Source organism: Capra hircus, chromosome 11, assembly GCF_001704415.2.
Source record: "Capra hircus breed San Clemente chromosome 11, ASM170441v1, whole genome shotgun sequence".
NCBI classification, from domain to species: Eukaryota; Metazoa; Chordata; class Mammalia; order Artiodactyla; family Bovidae; genus Capra; species Capra hircus.
This window is the reverse complement of record NC_030818.1, coordinates 85,844,855-85,861,925: the sequence shown is the minus strand read 5'-3', so window position 1 is coordinate 85,861,925 and position 17,071 is coordinate 85,844,855. Positions and strand designations below refer to the sequence as shown.

The following is a 17,071-nucleotide window of genomic DNA, read 5'->3' as shown; positions in this document are numbered from 1 at the left end:
CAGTGACGTTGGGCTGGGAGAGGCTCTGTTCAGTAAAGATTTGACTGATGCGCCCAGCTGGGGGTCACTGGGTTCCAACTCCTTGGTTCGTTGATTCTACCCAGGGTTAGAGTTAACTCTTGTTGGTCTTTGGAAACCTTCCTGTGGTGCACTTCTTGGCTTCTTCCTTAAGAGCTCGTAAGGGAGTCCGCTTGGTTTGCTGTTTCTCTGGTGACTGAAGCTCTCTGAGTAGCTGAAGCTCTCACTCTCCTGGTGTTGGACATCGAGGCTTCCAGGGCTGTGAGGACTTGGGCTCCATATGGGGCGACTCTAAGTTTGTCTAGAAGTGTTCCTATTTTTCCTATCCTTGCCTCCTTCAGCAGTGAGGTTCAAAATCTCCTTTCTCAAACTGAACACACATCCACAAACCCTAGTGAGTTTTATTTCAGCTTATCATCTGCCATTTTCTCACCAAAATAGAAGACAGCAGTCATTCTTGTAATGTGAAAACTCTGGATATTTGGATTCTGCCTAATTATACAAGCAAGCAGTAGACATCAAGTTCTGGACTTTTTCGAAGTGTCTCGGAGTCATCCGAGCAACCTCTAAAGGTGCTGATGCTTCGTTTGCAGCCAACTGCCTCAGAATCAGAGGCAGAGACAGCAGCTGGGAACTTCCCTGGTGGTCCAGTGGTTAAGAATCTGCCTTGCAATGCAGGGGACAAGAGTTTGATCCCTGGTTGGGGAACTAAGATCTTACATGCCCTAGAGCAACTAAGCTCACACACTGCAACTACCAAGTCTGAGCACCACAACTGGGGAGTCTGTGCGCCCCAAAGAAAGATCCTGCATGCTGCAATTCACACCTGACAGCCAAGCATGTACATATATATACATAGATGGTGACAGCAGTTGTTTTCATGTAGTGCTTACCATGAGCCTGGCAGGCAACGTTCAAAGTGCTTTATCTCATGAACTTGGATAAGACGCAGATGCTACATTGATTTCTGATTTACAAATAGGGAAGATGAGGCAGAGGGGATGGGTTAAGCCACTTACCTAAAGCCATGCATCTAGAAAGCTCTGGAGCCAGACTGGGATATGACCCAGTCCGGCTGACTCCATGGTCCTCACGCTTAAGCCTTGTGCTACCTGAGGGCATAGTTCATGGTAAAGAATCTACCTGTAATTCAGGAGACCCCAGTTTGATTCCTGCGTTGGGAAGAGCCGCTGGAGAAGGGATAGGCTGGCTACCCACTCCAATATTCTTGGGCTTCCCTTGTGGCTCAGCTGGTGAAGAGTCCGCCTGCAATGCTGGAGACCTGGATTTGATCCCTGGGTTGGAAAGATCCCCTGGAGAAGGGAAAAGCTACCCATTCCAGTATTCTAGCCTGGAGAATTTTGTGGACTGTCGCGAAGAGTCGGATATGACTGAGCGACTTTCACTTTCACTTTCGTAGTTTTAGCATCCTTCCCCAACTTCCCTCTTCTCTGAAGTTTGATAAGCTCTGATGTTAGTTTGTGAGGAATTTTATATCAACGTGAGTAAAATTGGTTAGATAAGTGCATTTCTTTCTGCTGATGTAATAGCACCTGAATGCAAAAATAATTGATTTGCCTATTCCTAAAGCCAGTTAGGAGAAGGCAATGGCAACCCACTCCAGTACTCTTGCCTGGAAAATCCCATGGACAGAGGAGCCTGGTGGGCTGCAGTCCATGGGGTCGTGAAGAGTCAGACACGACTGAGCGACTTCACTTTCACTTTTCACTTTCATGCATTGGAGAAGGAAAAGGCAACCCACTCCCAGGGATGGGGGAGCCTGGTGGGCTGCCGTCTATGGGGTCGCACAGAGTCAGACGCGACTGAAGCGATTTAGCAGCAGCAGCAAAGCCAATTAAAATTGTTGGAAAGAAGCAGAAAGTTGTGTGTCTAAAAAAAAATGTAAAACAAGGTTGATTTTCTTCTTGGCCAAGGCACTAGCCTTGGAATGGAAATATCTTGAGTGATGGGGAGGCATTGGCCTTTATGCATGGAGTGCTCTGTGCTCTGGGTCTGCAGAGGAAAGACATTTATAAAAGGTCACCCAGGGCACTGCAGAGTCAGCTCAGTTTAGAGCAAGATGCCGTTCAGGTCGCCTGTGCCCCCAGCACGTGACATTCACGGTTCCCACAAATGTGTCATCGGCATGACCGAGCTGCATCTCTGTTTTAGGGCGTGGACTTGTATCCTGAGAACAGGAAGTACTTCGGGCTGTCTGAGTTCATCGAGTCCACGCTCTCGGGACACAGCCTCCCGTTGCTGAGATACGACAGCTCCTTTGAGGCCATGGTCACTGCACTGGGAAAAAGGTACACCGCTCTCCTGAAGTTCCTAAAACTGCTCAGTAGTCAAGTGCCAGGTGAGGAATGACTGCGCAGCCAGGGCATGTCTGGGGAGCAGGTCACCTGCCTCCCTTCCTGGGTGACTCAAGTCGCTTCAGTGGACCTTAATTTATTCCGTGTTTTGCATATTGGGCGGGTGATATCATGTGAGTGAGAGTGGACGGAAATATGCTGGAATGTGGGACTGTGTGTCTGAGACTCAAGGGAGGGCAAGAAAATGGGAGGAATTAAGATGCCACAAGGTGTAAAGGAAGAGAGAGTGGTGATCAGTTGGCTTTGTCTTTATTTCCTTTGTTTATGTACCATGTGCCTGTTTTGTTCCAAGAGCCTTACTTTCATTATCTTATTTAGTCCTCCCGACCTCTCCAAGACAGCTGTTATTATTAGTCACATTTGCAAATAAACTGAGACTCAGGGAGACTCTTTCTCAGGCCATACATCTAGAAAGTGACAGAACTGGGTCTGAACCCAGAATCAGTGTTGCCTTTTCAACCCTGTCACAGCACACCCCCGAGGTGGGTATCAACATTGTCACTTTACAGATGAAGAAACGGAGGCTTAGGGAGGTTAAGGGCTGACATCCACACAGTGTGTATGTGGAAAAGGCAGGCCCAGATTTACAGACTGTCTAATAAAAAACACTAGGGGCTTCTCAGGTGGCTCAGCAGTAAAGAACCCACCTGCCAATGCAGGGGACACAGGTTCAATCCCCGAGTCGGGAAGATTCCCTGGAGGAGAACATGGCAACCTGCTCCAGTATTCTTGCCTGGACAGAGGAGCCTGGTGGGCTATGGTCCATCAGGTCCCAAAGAGTCAGACACAAATGAAGTGACTTCACATGTGCATACAATATAAAACAAAGTGAATGGCTCTCCTGCTCACTGTGGGTGTTGAACTGAGCTCTGTCGTCTCTCCTTGTGGCAGCTTGTTTTTCTCACTTGTTGATAAAGGGAGTGAGTTAGATCTGTACTTCCTAAACTGTGTTCCAAACTAGGCTGCTGCACACTAATAGCTGTTATGCCAAAAGGGGTTCCATGGTCATGTGTGTTTGATAAACCTTACATTTACCAAAAGGTTCTTTTTCCCAGTGAGAGTTGTCAGTGCCTTCCTTTGCCAGGTGTGCTGTGAATGGGCTAGCGTGTAAGGCATGTCCAGTGTCCTGTGAGATTAGTGTTCCCCAGCACTCCCTTTGGGAAACTATCATTCAGCTCTGATGCGGATGGATTTCATCAGACCAGGTAGATTGTCAGCTGAGCTCCTGTAGCCTCGCCAAGGGAAGATCTCCTCCAAGATGTCACACTGAGGCTGTGTGAACTGACCTTTGTCCTGCCTCTGCTTCTCTGTTCAGTTCCCCAGCTCCTCCTGCAGCAAGCATGCCCTCTGCCCTGGATGGCAGATGTCTGGTTACCGGTTGGCCCTGGAGAGCCTTGCTCTCCCAGAGCGCTTGGGCATCCTTGGAGTCACAGCCCCGGGTCACGGCGTGGTCTCTCTGTTCCTTGCAGGTTCCCCCGCCTGCACAGCGCGGTGATCAGGACCTTTGTTCTCGTGCAGCACTACGCGGCCGCCATGATGGCTGTGAGTGGCCTCTCGCAGATGAAGAACTACACGTCCGTGGAGACGCTGGAGATCACGCAGAACCTCATCAACTCCCCGAAGCAGTGCCCCTGCGGCCACGGGCTCATGGTCCTGCTGCGGGTGCCCTGCTCCCCACTGGCGGCCGTGGCCTATGAGCGGCTGGCCCACGTGCGGGCACGGCTGGCCCTGGAGGAGCACTTTGAGATCATTCTGGGGAACCCCGCCTCGGGCATCACCATTGGGAAGCACTTCCTGAAGCAGCTTAAGGTGGGGAAAGGCAGGGACAGACTCCTAGGAGGACGGGTGGGCGGAGATGATGACCAGGGGGAGGGGATAGACACCTGGGAGGGCGGGCAGGACGACCAGGGGGCGGGGAGCAGAGGGGAAGGGGTGGACCGGTGATGAACTTTCTGTCTCTTCCAACGGGGCCTCCGCACACTCGGCCACCCCTCCAGGCTCCTCTCTTAACCACATCCCTACCTGCATCTTTCAGTCCAGCTTTACCACGTTATTTATAAAAACTGCACCCTCCCCAACACCCTGTCTTGCTCTCTCAAAGTTCTGGGCCGTGGCAAGATTTTCTTTCTTTCCAGGGGTTCATTTCTTCTCCTCTTTTGTTTAGCTAATACCTATTGGTCCACAGAATTCAACTCAGAGTCTTTCCTTCTTTCAGGAAGCCTCACTTCCCCCTCCTTGCCCTCCACCCCCAACCTGGCACAGGTTCTGTTTTCCCTGCCTGTTATCTGGCTTCTCCCCCAGCAGGGGAGGGCAAGGACACCCCCACACATCTCAGCCCCAAAACGAGCACAGTGCCTGGCTCATAGACCTTGCTCTCTGCTAGACCTCCAGGTGACAGATGATATGAAAGGCTTAGGGCAAGAATATTGAGCAATTGGGAAGGAATTGGGAGGGCGCAGCTCCACAATGGGGAGAGCATGGTACAAAATGTTAGGCAGTTGAGGATATACAATATGAAGTGAAGTGTTAGTCACTCAGTTGTGTGCAACTGTTTGCAACCCCATAGACTATAGCCCACCAGGCTCCTCTGTCCATGGAGTTCTCCAGGCAAGAATACTGCAGTGGGTAGCCATTCCCTCACTGCAGGGGATCTTCCTGTCCCAGAGATCAAACCAGATCTCCTGCATTGCAGGCAGATTCTTTATCATCTGAGCCCCCAAGGAAGGCCTGAGGATGTATACTTTCTAGCAAAGATTAAGGCAGTCAGTTGACAGATTATTTCTTGAATGGCTCACGAGTGCCAGGCAGTGTTCTACGTGGCTGGGAATCCAGTGGTGAAGCCGACAGGATGCTTATCTGCAGTATAAATTTGATAAGGCTCAGACAAGGCATTGCAAAGGCTGTAAATCAGCAGGAGGACATCAGGGTTCCCTTAGCGCTGGGCTAGTCAGGAAGGGTGGCATCCCACAGCCGTCTCCCTCTTTAATTATCTGCAGGTGTGGCAGAACATAGAGGATGCGGAGTGGCGGCCTCAGACGTACTTGGAGTTGGAGGGCCTGCCTTGCATCCTGATCTTCAGTGGGATGGATCCACATGGGGAGTCCTTACCAAGGTGAGTGTGTTGGGGGGCTGCGCTCCTGGGGGTCTGTGAGGAGCCAGCCGCCCGGGCAACGCTGGGGGCTTTACCAGGTCAGGCTTCCCCTGCCAGACTCTCAGTGGTGCACTCACATCATAGTCATCAGCGGCTTGTATCTTTGTGGTGACAGTTTTCCAGCAAATGGCAGTGAAAGGTGTCTGGGCCTGGGCAGCTTTGCCCAGTTCTCAGACAGGAACCCCTTGGACTCAGGGGGGTGGGTGTGGGGACTGCGGCTGGGCTCCATGGGTGGAGGCCTTGGGGCTGATGAGGAAACCGAGATTCCTAGGGATTAAGCCGGTAAGGTGGATGCTGGACTCAGTGCTGCCTGGCTTCTTTCTGCTGGGCCACACCACACTTATAGAAGGGCCACTTCGCATCATGTACTCACAGGCCAGCTAAAAGCGGCTCCAAACTGTTCGACCTTGGTTGTTGCTGTGTCATGGATCAAGTCTTTCAGTCCTCAGCTCCATCAGACTAAGACAATGCCTTTATCTTAAATTTGAGTGAGCTTTACTGAACTCCTTTTTGTATCAGGCACTGTGCTGGACTTTTGATCTAGCATTTGCCTCTTGCAAAGTTAGTATTACAACCCTGTTTTATAGGTGAGTGAATGAAAGGCCATTTTCCTGAGGTCACAGGAGCAGTAGTTACAGAGCCTGACTGCAGCCCCACCCACCTCTCTCTAAGCCCTTTGCTATTCCCCCGAGCCCTGCCCTGCCCATCCTATGTGTCCGCCCCTCCACATACGTCATGACTCATTGGAGTATCTTCCCAGACAGACTCTGGTTTCCAGTGTGTCAGTGACTTGATGGCCATCCTCTCCCTTGCATGAGACATGGTCCTGGACACATTTTAAATGTTGTTGGAATAATCAGGTGTCTACTTAATGCATATATCCCTCGTAACAGTACACTTAAGTGGTTATTAAAATTCATTCATATCCTTCAAATGAAAAAAATCTGAGCCTCCCGAGAAGTTGCCCACTTTGTCTAAGGTCCTGTTGCCACGAAGAGGCAGGGCTGGAACTCAAGCCTCGTTCTCATCTGACCAGAAAGTCAGTGTTCTTTTGATTCCAGGCAGCACAGGGCTAAGTACCCAGTGGACTTTGGTGCTCAAGGCTCACAGTGCGCTGTCTGCGTTTCCATTGGCCTGAGTCCTGGGGGCCTACTGAGGCAGGCAGGGTGCTGGTCCCCGGCACGCAGTGGTGCCTCCTGGTAGAAAGCTCTCGATAGATCCCTTCTTCCGCCTCCTCCCAGGTCCCTGCGGTACTGTGACCTGCGGCTCATAAACTCCTCCTGCCTGGTGCGGACGGCCCTGGAGCAGGAGCTGGGCCTGGCCGCGTACTTCGTGAGCAGTGAGCCTCCCCTGGAGAAGGGCGCCCAGACCGAGGCTTTGGAGAGTGATGCAGAGAAGCTGAGCAGCACAGACAATGAGGACGAGGAGCTGGTGACGGAAGGTGGGGAGGCCAGTCCAGGCTCCTGTCCCCACTCAGGGTGGTCCTTGGCCTGTCTGCTGATCGGCAGCTCCCAGTGAGAACCATCTAGATAACATCTTTTGGGAAAATCCTTCAGTAATTTCATATTTTGCTTCACCTCCCCCTATTTTTGGAGAAGGAAATGGCAACTTGCTCCAGTATTCTTGCCCCATGGACAGAGAAGCCTGGCGGGCTACAGTCTATGGAGTTGCAAAAGTCAGACTCGACTTAGCCAATAAACCACCCACCACCACCTATCATTTTTGGCGGTGTGAGAATATGGAAATCCCATCAAGTTCTTTGAAGCTCTAAGATTCTTAAAAAGTAGGAAGAAAAACGGAGATTTCCTGGGGTTTCAGTTCATGCCTTGCTTGAATTGCTGGTGGAATTACTGGCTGGTTTAAGATTCACTCGCTTATGTCTTCTATGTGAATTCACAGGAGGTGCCCATTATTGGGATTTATGGAAACAGGCCAATTTCGTCTGCAGACATGAGCGTTTGACACCATGTGTTTTAATAGGACACATAAATCAGGGCAGTGCAAAGCATCTGGCTCTTGTCAACAGGACAGGGAGAAAAAAACTGAAAGCTGCTGCCGTGAAAGTACAGGGCATTTGTGGGGTTTGGTGTAGTGGAGAGTGAGACCGAAGGAGAGCCAGCAGACCAGAATGCCTCTTCCCCGCCCATCCTCCGACTCTGGTTGTGTGCGTTTGGACAGGTCATGTCACCTCTTCTAGCCTCAGATGACACATCCGTAAAATGGGGAGGAAAGACCCTCCTGGTGCTGTAGAAGCTTTTCACAGGTGTGGGTGGGACCCTGACATGAAATTGCCCGTGGAGTGAATCCACACTCTTGGCATCTCCCGACCCACCTTTCCCCTTTGCACCTCTTGGCTTCTGGCCCCCATGCTGCCCCTTGAGCTTTGGCCGCACTCATCTCATGGTTGTGCCCTGCTCTGTCACCTCTGGGCCACACAGTTGCTCTCACAGCCACTTGAGTTCCCTCTGCCCCATGCTTCACCTGGAAACCCAAGCTTGCTGTTCAGAACTGGGGTCAGGGTCACCTCTACCAGGACATCTCCCGTCTCCTGCTTTCTCCTGCTGGGTGGGTGCCTGGCTCCTGGGTCCCAGGTCTGCCCTATCTGCCCTCCTTACTCTAGCCTATAGCCAAGACCCCTGGGCAGGAGCCCCACTAACCTGCCAATGCTTCACTGACCTGCCCTGCACCGTACACCTGTCTCCTTAGTGCTCCCTCAGAGGAGGGGACCTGGGGATGTGGATGGATGGGTGGATGGGCTGATGGAGGGACGGATGGATGGGTGGATGGATGGATGGAGTGATGGATGGATGGGCAGGTGGATGGATGGGTGGGTGGGTGGATGGAGGAATGGATGGATGGGTGGATAGAAGGATGGATGGGTGGGTGGATGGAGGAATGTATGGGCAGAAGAATGGATGGGTGGATGGAGGGATGGATGGGTGGATGGAGGGATGGATGGAGGAATGGATGGATGGATGGATGGATAGAGGAATGGATGGATGGATGGATGAAAGGATGGATGGATGGATGGGTGGATGAAGGGATGGATGGGTGGATGGAGGGCTGGTGGGATGGTTGGATGAGAGATGCTGTATGTGAATGCACTTTATAAACTGAAGTGCTAGGGTAACAGATGGTACCATGATTACTAGGCCTCTTCAGTGTGTGTGTTTTGAAACAGGCTCCACGTCAGAGAAGCGGAGCCCCGTGAAGAGAGAACGATCCCGCTCCCACGACTCCGCGTCTTCATCCCTCTCCTCTAAGGCATCCAGTAAGTCTCCAGGGGATAAGGATCCCTCAGTTGGACTGTTTTGGTTTTCTGAGACTTCAGAGACTGAAAAGAGATTCTTTTCAACTAGAACTGGAAAGAGAAGGGGTCTGTGATGAACTGACCTTTCTAGAGAGTAGGGGCATCTTTCTGGGCCAGGGGTGGGGGTGATTCTGGAATTATGAGGGGTTTGGGCTGTGGTGGCTGCTGTCCCGGGAAGAGGCCGGTGCTGGGTGGTGTCAGAGGGCCACCCCTCGGTGCACTGCAGGCAGCTGTTGGTTTGGGGAATCAGGGCAAGGAGCTGGGTGAGTGTTGCTGTCGAGTCTGAGAGCCGAGAAGCAGACACAGAAGGCTTCACTGGGGGAGAAGCAGCAAAATTTATCAAGTGTCCACTGACCCCTGGACCCGACCGCACTTGGGCGGAGGAGTGGGGAATATGGGTCCTGGGGGTCGCCTCGGCCTCAGGGGAGCAGTTCGGGGCAGCACACGTGAGACAGATCACATGTCCTCCCACCACAAGCGTTTATGGAGAACCTGCTCTCTACCTGGCTCGGGGCACTGAGGGACCCATTAGATACACACCTGCTCGCAAGGAATTCATGGTTCCTTTGGACCAGGCTGTGTTGCAGTAGGGGCTGCTGTGTATTTTCTGCACACACATTCACGCTATGAGATGTTATGCATATGTATAGGAAGAAGTTTGTCCCAAGTGCGGCAGATTTAGGGGTAGGGGGTGGTCCCTGCAGGTTTCAGACAGCAGCTGGCCTTTGGGCTTTGAAGGTAGAGGAGGTCCTGGGGTGTGAAGGTGTGTACGGTGCTTGGGTGCAGTGAGTGGTCCTGGGGCGACAGCTTAGGGTCATGGCGGGCTGCAAAGGTCAGAGCACACTAGGGGGTTCGGCCTGGGGTCTTCTTTGATTTCTTCTCTTCCATCTCCTCACCAGCCCATGGATAACAGTCGGTCAAGCGGTGAGGATCTCCCTTACAGATGTGCACAGAAGGAGTCAAAAGAGGCCTCCCAACAGGAGCATGGACTCTGTGATGGAAGGAGGGTCTGATGTATAGGCTCGAGTCAGTCAGAAAAGCCAAATGCTACAGCTTTTTCTTATCCTGCCCCAAACAACAGAGGGACCCAGGGCACCAGGGAAACCTGAGGAGTGGATGCTCCAGGCCATTAGAATAGAGAGGTGTTGTGCTTTGTTCTTCCCTGATCCTGGGCTGACAGCTTTCTAGAATGTTCTGGAACCTGCTGGTCTGTGCAGTGTTGTCAGGCAGAGTAGAATGTCCAGGCTGCCGGCCAGCCTCCCTGTCCTGTGAGGGGACTTTCTCAGAATTCCTCAGAGGACCCTGAGACCTTAGGGAGTCTCTGATGAGATGCTTCTTGCGGCCTTGGGTACAACCCCCACGTTTCAGAGATGGGGAAAGCCCCACCTTTCAGGAGGTCCAGGGTGAGAGTGGTGCTCGTGGTAAAGAACCTACCTGCCAATGCAGGAGACGAGACAAGGGTTCAGTCCCTGCGTTAGGAAGATCCCCTGGAGGAGGGCATGGCAACCCACTCCAGTATTCTCGCCTGGAGAATCCCATTGCCAGAGGAGCCTGGTAGGCTATGGTCTATAGGATCACCAAGAGTTGGATATGACTGAAGTGAATTAGCACGCACAGGGTGATATAAAAGACGGACCAGGGTGCCGCTCCTGGGTGCCAGGAACCCGCACTCACCTTGGCCTGCAACGTGGTCCACCAGTGGGGGAGGGCAAAAGAAACACTGCGTTTGGGTAGCTGCTGTGGGTGCTGCTTTTTCTCTCTTGAATTCTTCTGGAAGCTAAAGAGTTGAGCCTTTTCAGTCCTGTGAGTTTTGCTGAATCAGAAGCACTGCTCTGCTGTGCAAAGGGGAGATCTGAGCTCTGGGACCCACCTGCAACAGAGCAGGAGGTGGGCTGAGTGCTGACGGCGAGGGTCTGGGACAGATGGGGCTGAGGGTGCAGAGGCTTGAAGGGGCACGTGGGGCCAGGGGAACGGTGCTGGCTGTCTCCCTGCAGCACCTCTGGGCTTTGTCAGAAAGACAAGAAGTCCATATTTAACCAGAAGGGGAATTGCCTTGACAGAAATTCCCATCACTGCAGGTAAAGGGAGTCAGTGGTGCAGAAGCAGGAGCTGGGGGGGTGGATCCCAGGCCCTGACTGACAGGCGTCTCTCTGCAGGCTCGGCACCATGCGGCGAGTCCTCGGCCGGACCCTCACAGGGGGAGCGGGCCTGGTCCCCACCGCCCTGCGGCCCCTCGGAGGAGGCCAAGGCCCCCGGAGAGAGACAGACGCTCCGGGCAGCAGGAGCGCCACCGTCGGTCATCAGCAGGCACAGCCCGGGGCTGACCCCACAGCTGGATCCCAGCCTCAAGAGCGGCCAGCGGGGCATCCAGGTGTCGGCCCTGTCGGCGTCCTCCTCGGGCTCGGCCTCCTCACCGGCACTGCCCACCGCCGGCCCGCTCGTCCTGCAGGCCTCCCAGTGCTCCATGACCAAGGCCTGCCGGCAGCCGCCCGTGGTCTTCCTGCCCAAGCTGGTGTATGACATGGTCACGTCCACGGATGGCAGTGGCCTGCCCAAGGCTGCCTCGCTCCTGCCCTCGCACTCTGTCATGTGGGCCAGTTCCTTCCGGCCCTTGCTCAGCAAGACCATGACATCCACGGAGCAGTCACTCTACTACCGCCAGTGGACGGTGCCCCGGCCCGGCCACATGGACTACGGCAACCGAGCCGAGGGCCGCGTGGACGGCTTCCACCCGCGCCGGCTCCTGCTCAGCGGGCCCCCCCAGGTGGGTGCTGCCCCGTGTGCCTGGGCTCCGCGGGGGTTGGGGGGGGCTTGTGTGCACACCCAGAGGCTGGTTTGGGGCTGAGAGCATCCCAGAGCATCTCTTATTCACATCGGCCATCCCCCAGGCAGCATCTCTTGTGGCCCTAAGGGGGTGGGTAGAGGGACCCCAGTTTCCTCCTTTGAGTGATGTGGGGCCGGAGAGGTTCTCTGCGGGTCCTTCTTGCTCATTCAGATTATGGTTCTGCCTTTCCCACGTTACTCCATTTGGTCCTCATGGCCAGTCAGGGCGGTTCTCCCTCACTCTGACAATGGAAGCTGACCCCTGTTTCTGTCCTGCAAGATTTTGGTGAAACAGAACAGGGAGGCAGGAGGCCTGTCTCCATCCCCCAGCTCATTGTATTTTTCTGACAATGAAAGACAGTTTCACCTGTCACCATGGCAGGAACCTGGGTGTGAATGTCAGGGGTTGCGAGCCTGAGATGAGGATGCATGAGGTTCGTATGGGGTCTCGGGAGAGGGGCTCAGCCACACAGAGCCGGGATGCAGGGTGGGCCCTGCAGGGAACTGCCTGGGGCTGGATTCAAACTAAAAATCACCTTCCTCCCTGGGTCAGTTCCAGCTCTCTCTTTGCCTCAGGGTCCTCATCTGAGGATGAGGAAGCTAATAGCTGTGTCACAAGAACAGGAGCTTTAGACAAGAGAGTAATGGTAGGCCACCTGGAACATGTCAGTCTGACCCCTAGAAAGCACTGTGATTGTCCCCGTCATCATCACTGTCCCCATTCAAGACACGTTTCCTTTTCACTCACACGTTCGTTTCTTTGTCTGGTACCTACCCCAAGAAACACAGACCCACAAAAATATGTATAAAAGTGCTCGTTTTTGTGTTATGTAATTTTCAGTAGTTAAACTACAAACTGGAAACACCATGAGTTCTGTTGGTCAAACTTGATTGAATGTACTTGGGCACAGGGATATCATGCAGTTCAGCCACAGAAAATTTGAGCTAGATCTTTATAAACTGGCACTGAAAGTTCTCTAAGATATCTCCATTTTAAAGATCAAGTTGCAGAATAATATATACATAGGGTCATATTGGAGAAGGCAGTGGCACTCCACTCCAGTACTCTTGCCTGGAAAATCCCATGGACGGAGGAGCCTGGTAGGCTGCAGTCCATGTGGTCGCTAAGAGTCAGACACAACTGTGCGACTTCACTTTCATTTTTTACTTTCATGCATTGGAGAAGGAAATGGCAACCCACTCCAGTGTTCTTGCCTGGAGAATCCAGGGACAGGGGAGCCTGGTGGGCTGCTGTCTACGGGGTCGCACAGAGTCGGACACGACCGAAGTGACTTAGCAGCAGCAGGGTCGTATCAATTACACAGAAAATGTATGTGTCTGCGTGTGTGAAAATATCTTCAAAAATCGCTGACAGGAGAGCTGTCAGGGAAGGGGGCTGGAATCTGTGACTATTCTACTTTATTATTGGGTTTCCCTGGTGGCTCAGATGGTAGAGTATGCCTGCCATGTGGGAGACCTGAGTTCAATCCCTGGATTGGAAAGATGCCCTGGAGAAGAAAATGGCAGCCCACTCCAGTATTCTTGCCTAGAAAATCTCATGGACGAAGGAGCCTGACAGGCTACAGTCCATAAGGTTGCAAAGAGTCAGACATGACTGAGCAACATCACTACTTTTTTACTGAACTATATTTCTTGCACTTTTAGATAAGCATATAGTACTTTGTGTAATTTTTTTAAAAGGGGAAATAAAATGTTTTTTATAAAGGAATCCTGGTTTTTCCATACCCTCATCTTACTGAATGTTATCAATCTTTAAAATTTTTGCATTTTTGATAGGGGAAAATTATTTTGTATATCATAGTTTTTTTAGTAAGGGTGAATATATTTTAATATCTTTATTGGTCACTGGTATTTATTTTACAAGACTTTCCGGTTTTGTCTCTCTTATTTATTTTTCCTTTAGTCCATTTGACTTTTTTTCTTTTGCTTTGTTCTTTTAGAGTGTAAATTTTAATCCTTTGTGAATTATATGCATTGCAAATATTTTCTCTGAAGGTCCCCCTGGTTGTGTTTCATATTTTCGTTTTGGAAGTTAGTTATTTCCATTCATCAGCATCTATTGAATCCTTCCTATGAACCAGGCATTAAGCTGAGAACTTGGAGAGTACATTCTTAGGATGCCAAGGTGGGCAGGAGAGAAGGCTAACCCCCAGGTCCCCTTGTAGCCAGTTGTGACGTCAGTGCAGTAAGACCAATAGTATACTGGCCTAGCGCTGGCTTGATGGGAGTGGGGACCCATCAATACAAGAACAGAAGGAAGTCCTGAACTTAGGAGAAGAGAGGTGTGATGCAACCTTTCCCATCTCCCACGATGAATTTTGTTATCCCGCTACAGATACATCCATTAATTAATATAAAATCACAATTTACAATTGAGCAAGACTTTTAAGGCATTATTAAAATGTCAGTTCATTTTTTTTTCTGATGCAACATTTTATTCAGCTTGTGATGGAGGTCTAACAGCTTAAACAGTGTGGCCAATTAAAATCTGTAAAGACATTTGCAATGATTGATAAGCCGGTGGGTCTCCTGCCCATGGGAGTTCATCTGTCTGCCTGTGGCATGTTTCTTCAGGCCACATTTTCCCTCAAAGGTCTTTGCATCCCCTAGCCCTCATTTTAATTGGGTGAAATGGTTAAGATTGGTGGATGAGTGGAGGCAAGTCAGGTGCTCAGCCAGCGCCTGCCCTAGGCATGGATGTACTGATGGTCGGCTCCCACTTCGCTGTCCCTGCAGATCGGGAAGACGGGTGCCTACCTGCAGTTCCTCAGCATTTTGTCCAGAATGCTCATTCGGCTGACGGAAGTGGATGTTTACGATGAGGAAGAGATCAACATCAGTGAGTTCCCTGTTGATGACCCTGCGGACTGGAATAATCTCCATCAGTTTCTCAAGGGACCTTGCTGTGTCTTTCACTTTTAAGATGGAATTCTCAGGTTAACGATCTGACCCCTCCCAAGGGCTTTGGATGGTTTTCATCTTCCCCTTGTAGTCATTTTGCTCAATCCTAGAGTAGAGCCTGGGAGGCCTTGGGGAAGATAAAATTACGATACTAAAAATAACCGTTCTTTACTGAGTACCTGCCCAATGTCAACCACTGTGCCAGATGCTTTACAGAAATTACCACATTCACTTCCTCTACCACACCGAGAGACAGATATTGTTAATCCATTTTTCTGCTAAGTAACATGTTCAGGAGCCAGCTCAGGGGTAGCAGAACTGGAACCATATTAGATTTGGTTGCTGCCTCTAGGGAGTTTCCCAGGTGGCTCAGTGAGTCAAGAATCCACCTGCCAGTGCTGGAGACATGGGTTCAGTCTCTGGGTTGGAAAGATCCCCTGGAGTAGGAAGTGGCAACCTACTCTGTTAGTCTTGCCTGGAGAATCCTATGGACAGAGGAGCCTGGTGGGCTATAATCCATGGGGTCTCAGAGCTGGACACGACTGAAGTGACTGGGCCTGCGTGCATGCTACCTCTAGAAAGTGGAAGTGTCCATCAGAGGAGAATGCCCTTTCAGACTGCAGAGCACATAGGTCAGTATCTTGGGGCAAAATGAAAAATACATGATATGTGGGGAATAGGCTTTTCTCCTCATTCCCAGAGTGGAGTTTATCCTGATTAAGGGAAGACTGTCTTTGAACATGTTTCATGCTCATGTAGAGCACCTCCTCCATTTCCTCTTCTTGCGCCACTCCGGTGGCTCTGAAACAGCCTACTGAATGAATCTGTTGGGAATGAAGATTCGTGTAAGGAGTACGTATTATAGAGAAGGGGCCCCAGGAGGCTGCGCTGGCATCTAAGAGCACTTCTATTGTGTATGTTTAAGGTGCACAACTGGATGATTTGATACACACTGTGGAATAGTCACCACAGTCACCTCGCATAGTGACCATGTTCATTGCAGCATCCTTCACAATAACCAAAGTGTAACAACAGCTGTATGGTGTCAGCAGTTGAGTGGATAAAGAAGGGGTATATAGTGCAATGTAGTCAGCCTTGACAAAGAAGGAAGTCCTGCCCTTTGCACACAGAGAACTTCTTTACATACTCTTAACTATGTTTGCATTTTGACTGGGAGAAAATTTAGAACCCAGGAAGCCCGTCTAGCCCTTGATCTTTCCTTTGAAGGAAAAAGGAACCGTATCTACACTCATCTGCACTCTGAGTTTTCCACCGTTTCCCCCACAGTTTGGAACCGTATTGCAGATGAAAGTCAGTGGGTCTGCTGAGTTTCTGTCTCACATTTTGTTGGATATACTCATGATAAAGAGGATTTGCCTGAACTGTGTTAAAGTTCACAGCCTTATTTTCTCAATGACCCTCCTATTGCTTTGGGTTTCTCTTTGGCAAAATATGCATAATCTCCCTTTTACGGGATGTTGTGAAGATTAAATGATATGAAGCACTGGGCATCTATTACATACATGATAAGCATTCCTCTCCCTCTTCTTTTTTTACTCTTATGGACATTTAGGATACATATATATGAGCTTCCCTGGTGGCTCAGATGATAAAGCGTCTGCCTGCAATGCAGGCAGACCCAGGTTTAATTGCTGGGTTGGAAAGATCTCCTGGAGAAGGAAATGGCAACCCACTCCAGTATTCTTGCCTGGAGAACCCCACGGACGGAGGAGCATGGTAGGCTACAGTCCATAGAGTTGCAAAGAGTTGGACACAACTGAGTGACTTCACTTATATATATATATATATATATGGACACATCTAGCTATATGGACATAGTGTTACATATCAGTTCAGTTTAGTCGCTTGGTTGTGTCCGACTCTTTGTGACCCCGTGAACCGCAGCAGGCCAGGCTTCCCTGTCCATCACCAACTCCTGGAGTTTACCCAAATTGATGTCCATTGAGTCAGTGATGCCATCCAACCATCCCATACTCTGTCGTCCCCTTCTCCTGCCCCCAATCCTTCCCAGCATCAGGGTCTTTTCAAATGAGTCAGCTCTTCGCATCAGGGGGCCAAAGTATTGGAGTTTCAACTTCAACATCAGTCCTTCCAATGAACACCCAGGACTGATCTCCTTTAGGACGGACTGGTTGGATCTCCTTGCAGTCCAAGGCACTCTCAAGAGTCTTCTCCAACACCACAGTTCAAAAGCATCTGTTCCTCAGTGCTCGGCTTTCTTTATAGTCCAGCTCTCACATCCATACATGACTACTGGAAAAACCATAGCCTTAACTAGATGGACCTTTGTTGACAAAGTAATGTCTGTGCTTTTTAATTTGCTGTCTAGGTTGGTCATAACTTTCCTTCCAAGGAGTAAGTGTCTTTTAATTTCATGGCTGCGGTCACCATCTGCAGTGATTTTGGAGCCCCCCAAAATAAAGTCTGACACTGTTTCCACTGTTTCCCCAT

General features: G+C 50.8%; 1 protein-coding gene across 19 annotated transcripts in view; it reads left to right on the top strand.

Moving 5' to 3' along the window:
* GREB1 (growth regulation by estrogen in breast cancer 1) overlaps positions 1 to 17,071 on the top strand; it is a 128,930-nt gene that overhangs the window by 93,496 nt on the left and 18,363 nt on the right. For 16 of the 19 annotated variants that reach the window (XR_001918842.1, XR_001918841.1, XM_018055638.1 and 13 more), the window contains 7 exons: positions 2,191 to 2,327; positions 3,863 to 4,202; positions 5,390 to 5,505; positions 6,786 to 6,985; positions 8,726 to 8,815; positions 11,011 to 11,618; positions 14,435 to 14,537. Coding sequence is in view for 15 of the 19 variants with exons in the window: in XM_018055638.1 (XP_017911127.1) it covers positions 2,191 to 2,327; positions 3,863 to 4,202; positions 5,390 to 5,505; positions 6,786 to 6,985; positions 8,726 to 8,815; positions 11,011 to 11,618; positions 14,435 to 14,537 (1,594 nt within the window). In the remaining 4 variants the exon portion in view is untranslated. Of the gene's footprint in view, positions 1 to 2,190; positions 2,328 to 3,862; positions 4,203 to 5,389; positions 5,506 to 6,785; positions 6,986 to 7,443; positions 8,274 to 8,725; positions 8,817 to 11,010; positions 11,619 to 14,434; positions 14,538 to 17,071 lie in introns of those variants that run through there. The other 3 variants (XR_001918843.1, XM_018055643.1, XR_001918844.1) reach the window with 3 other exon arrangements.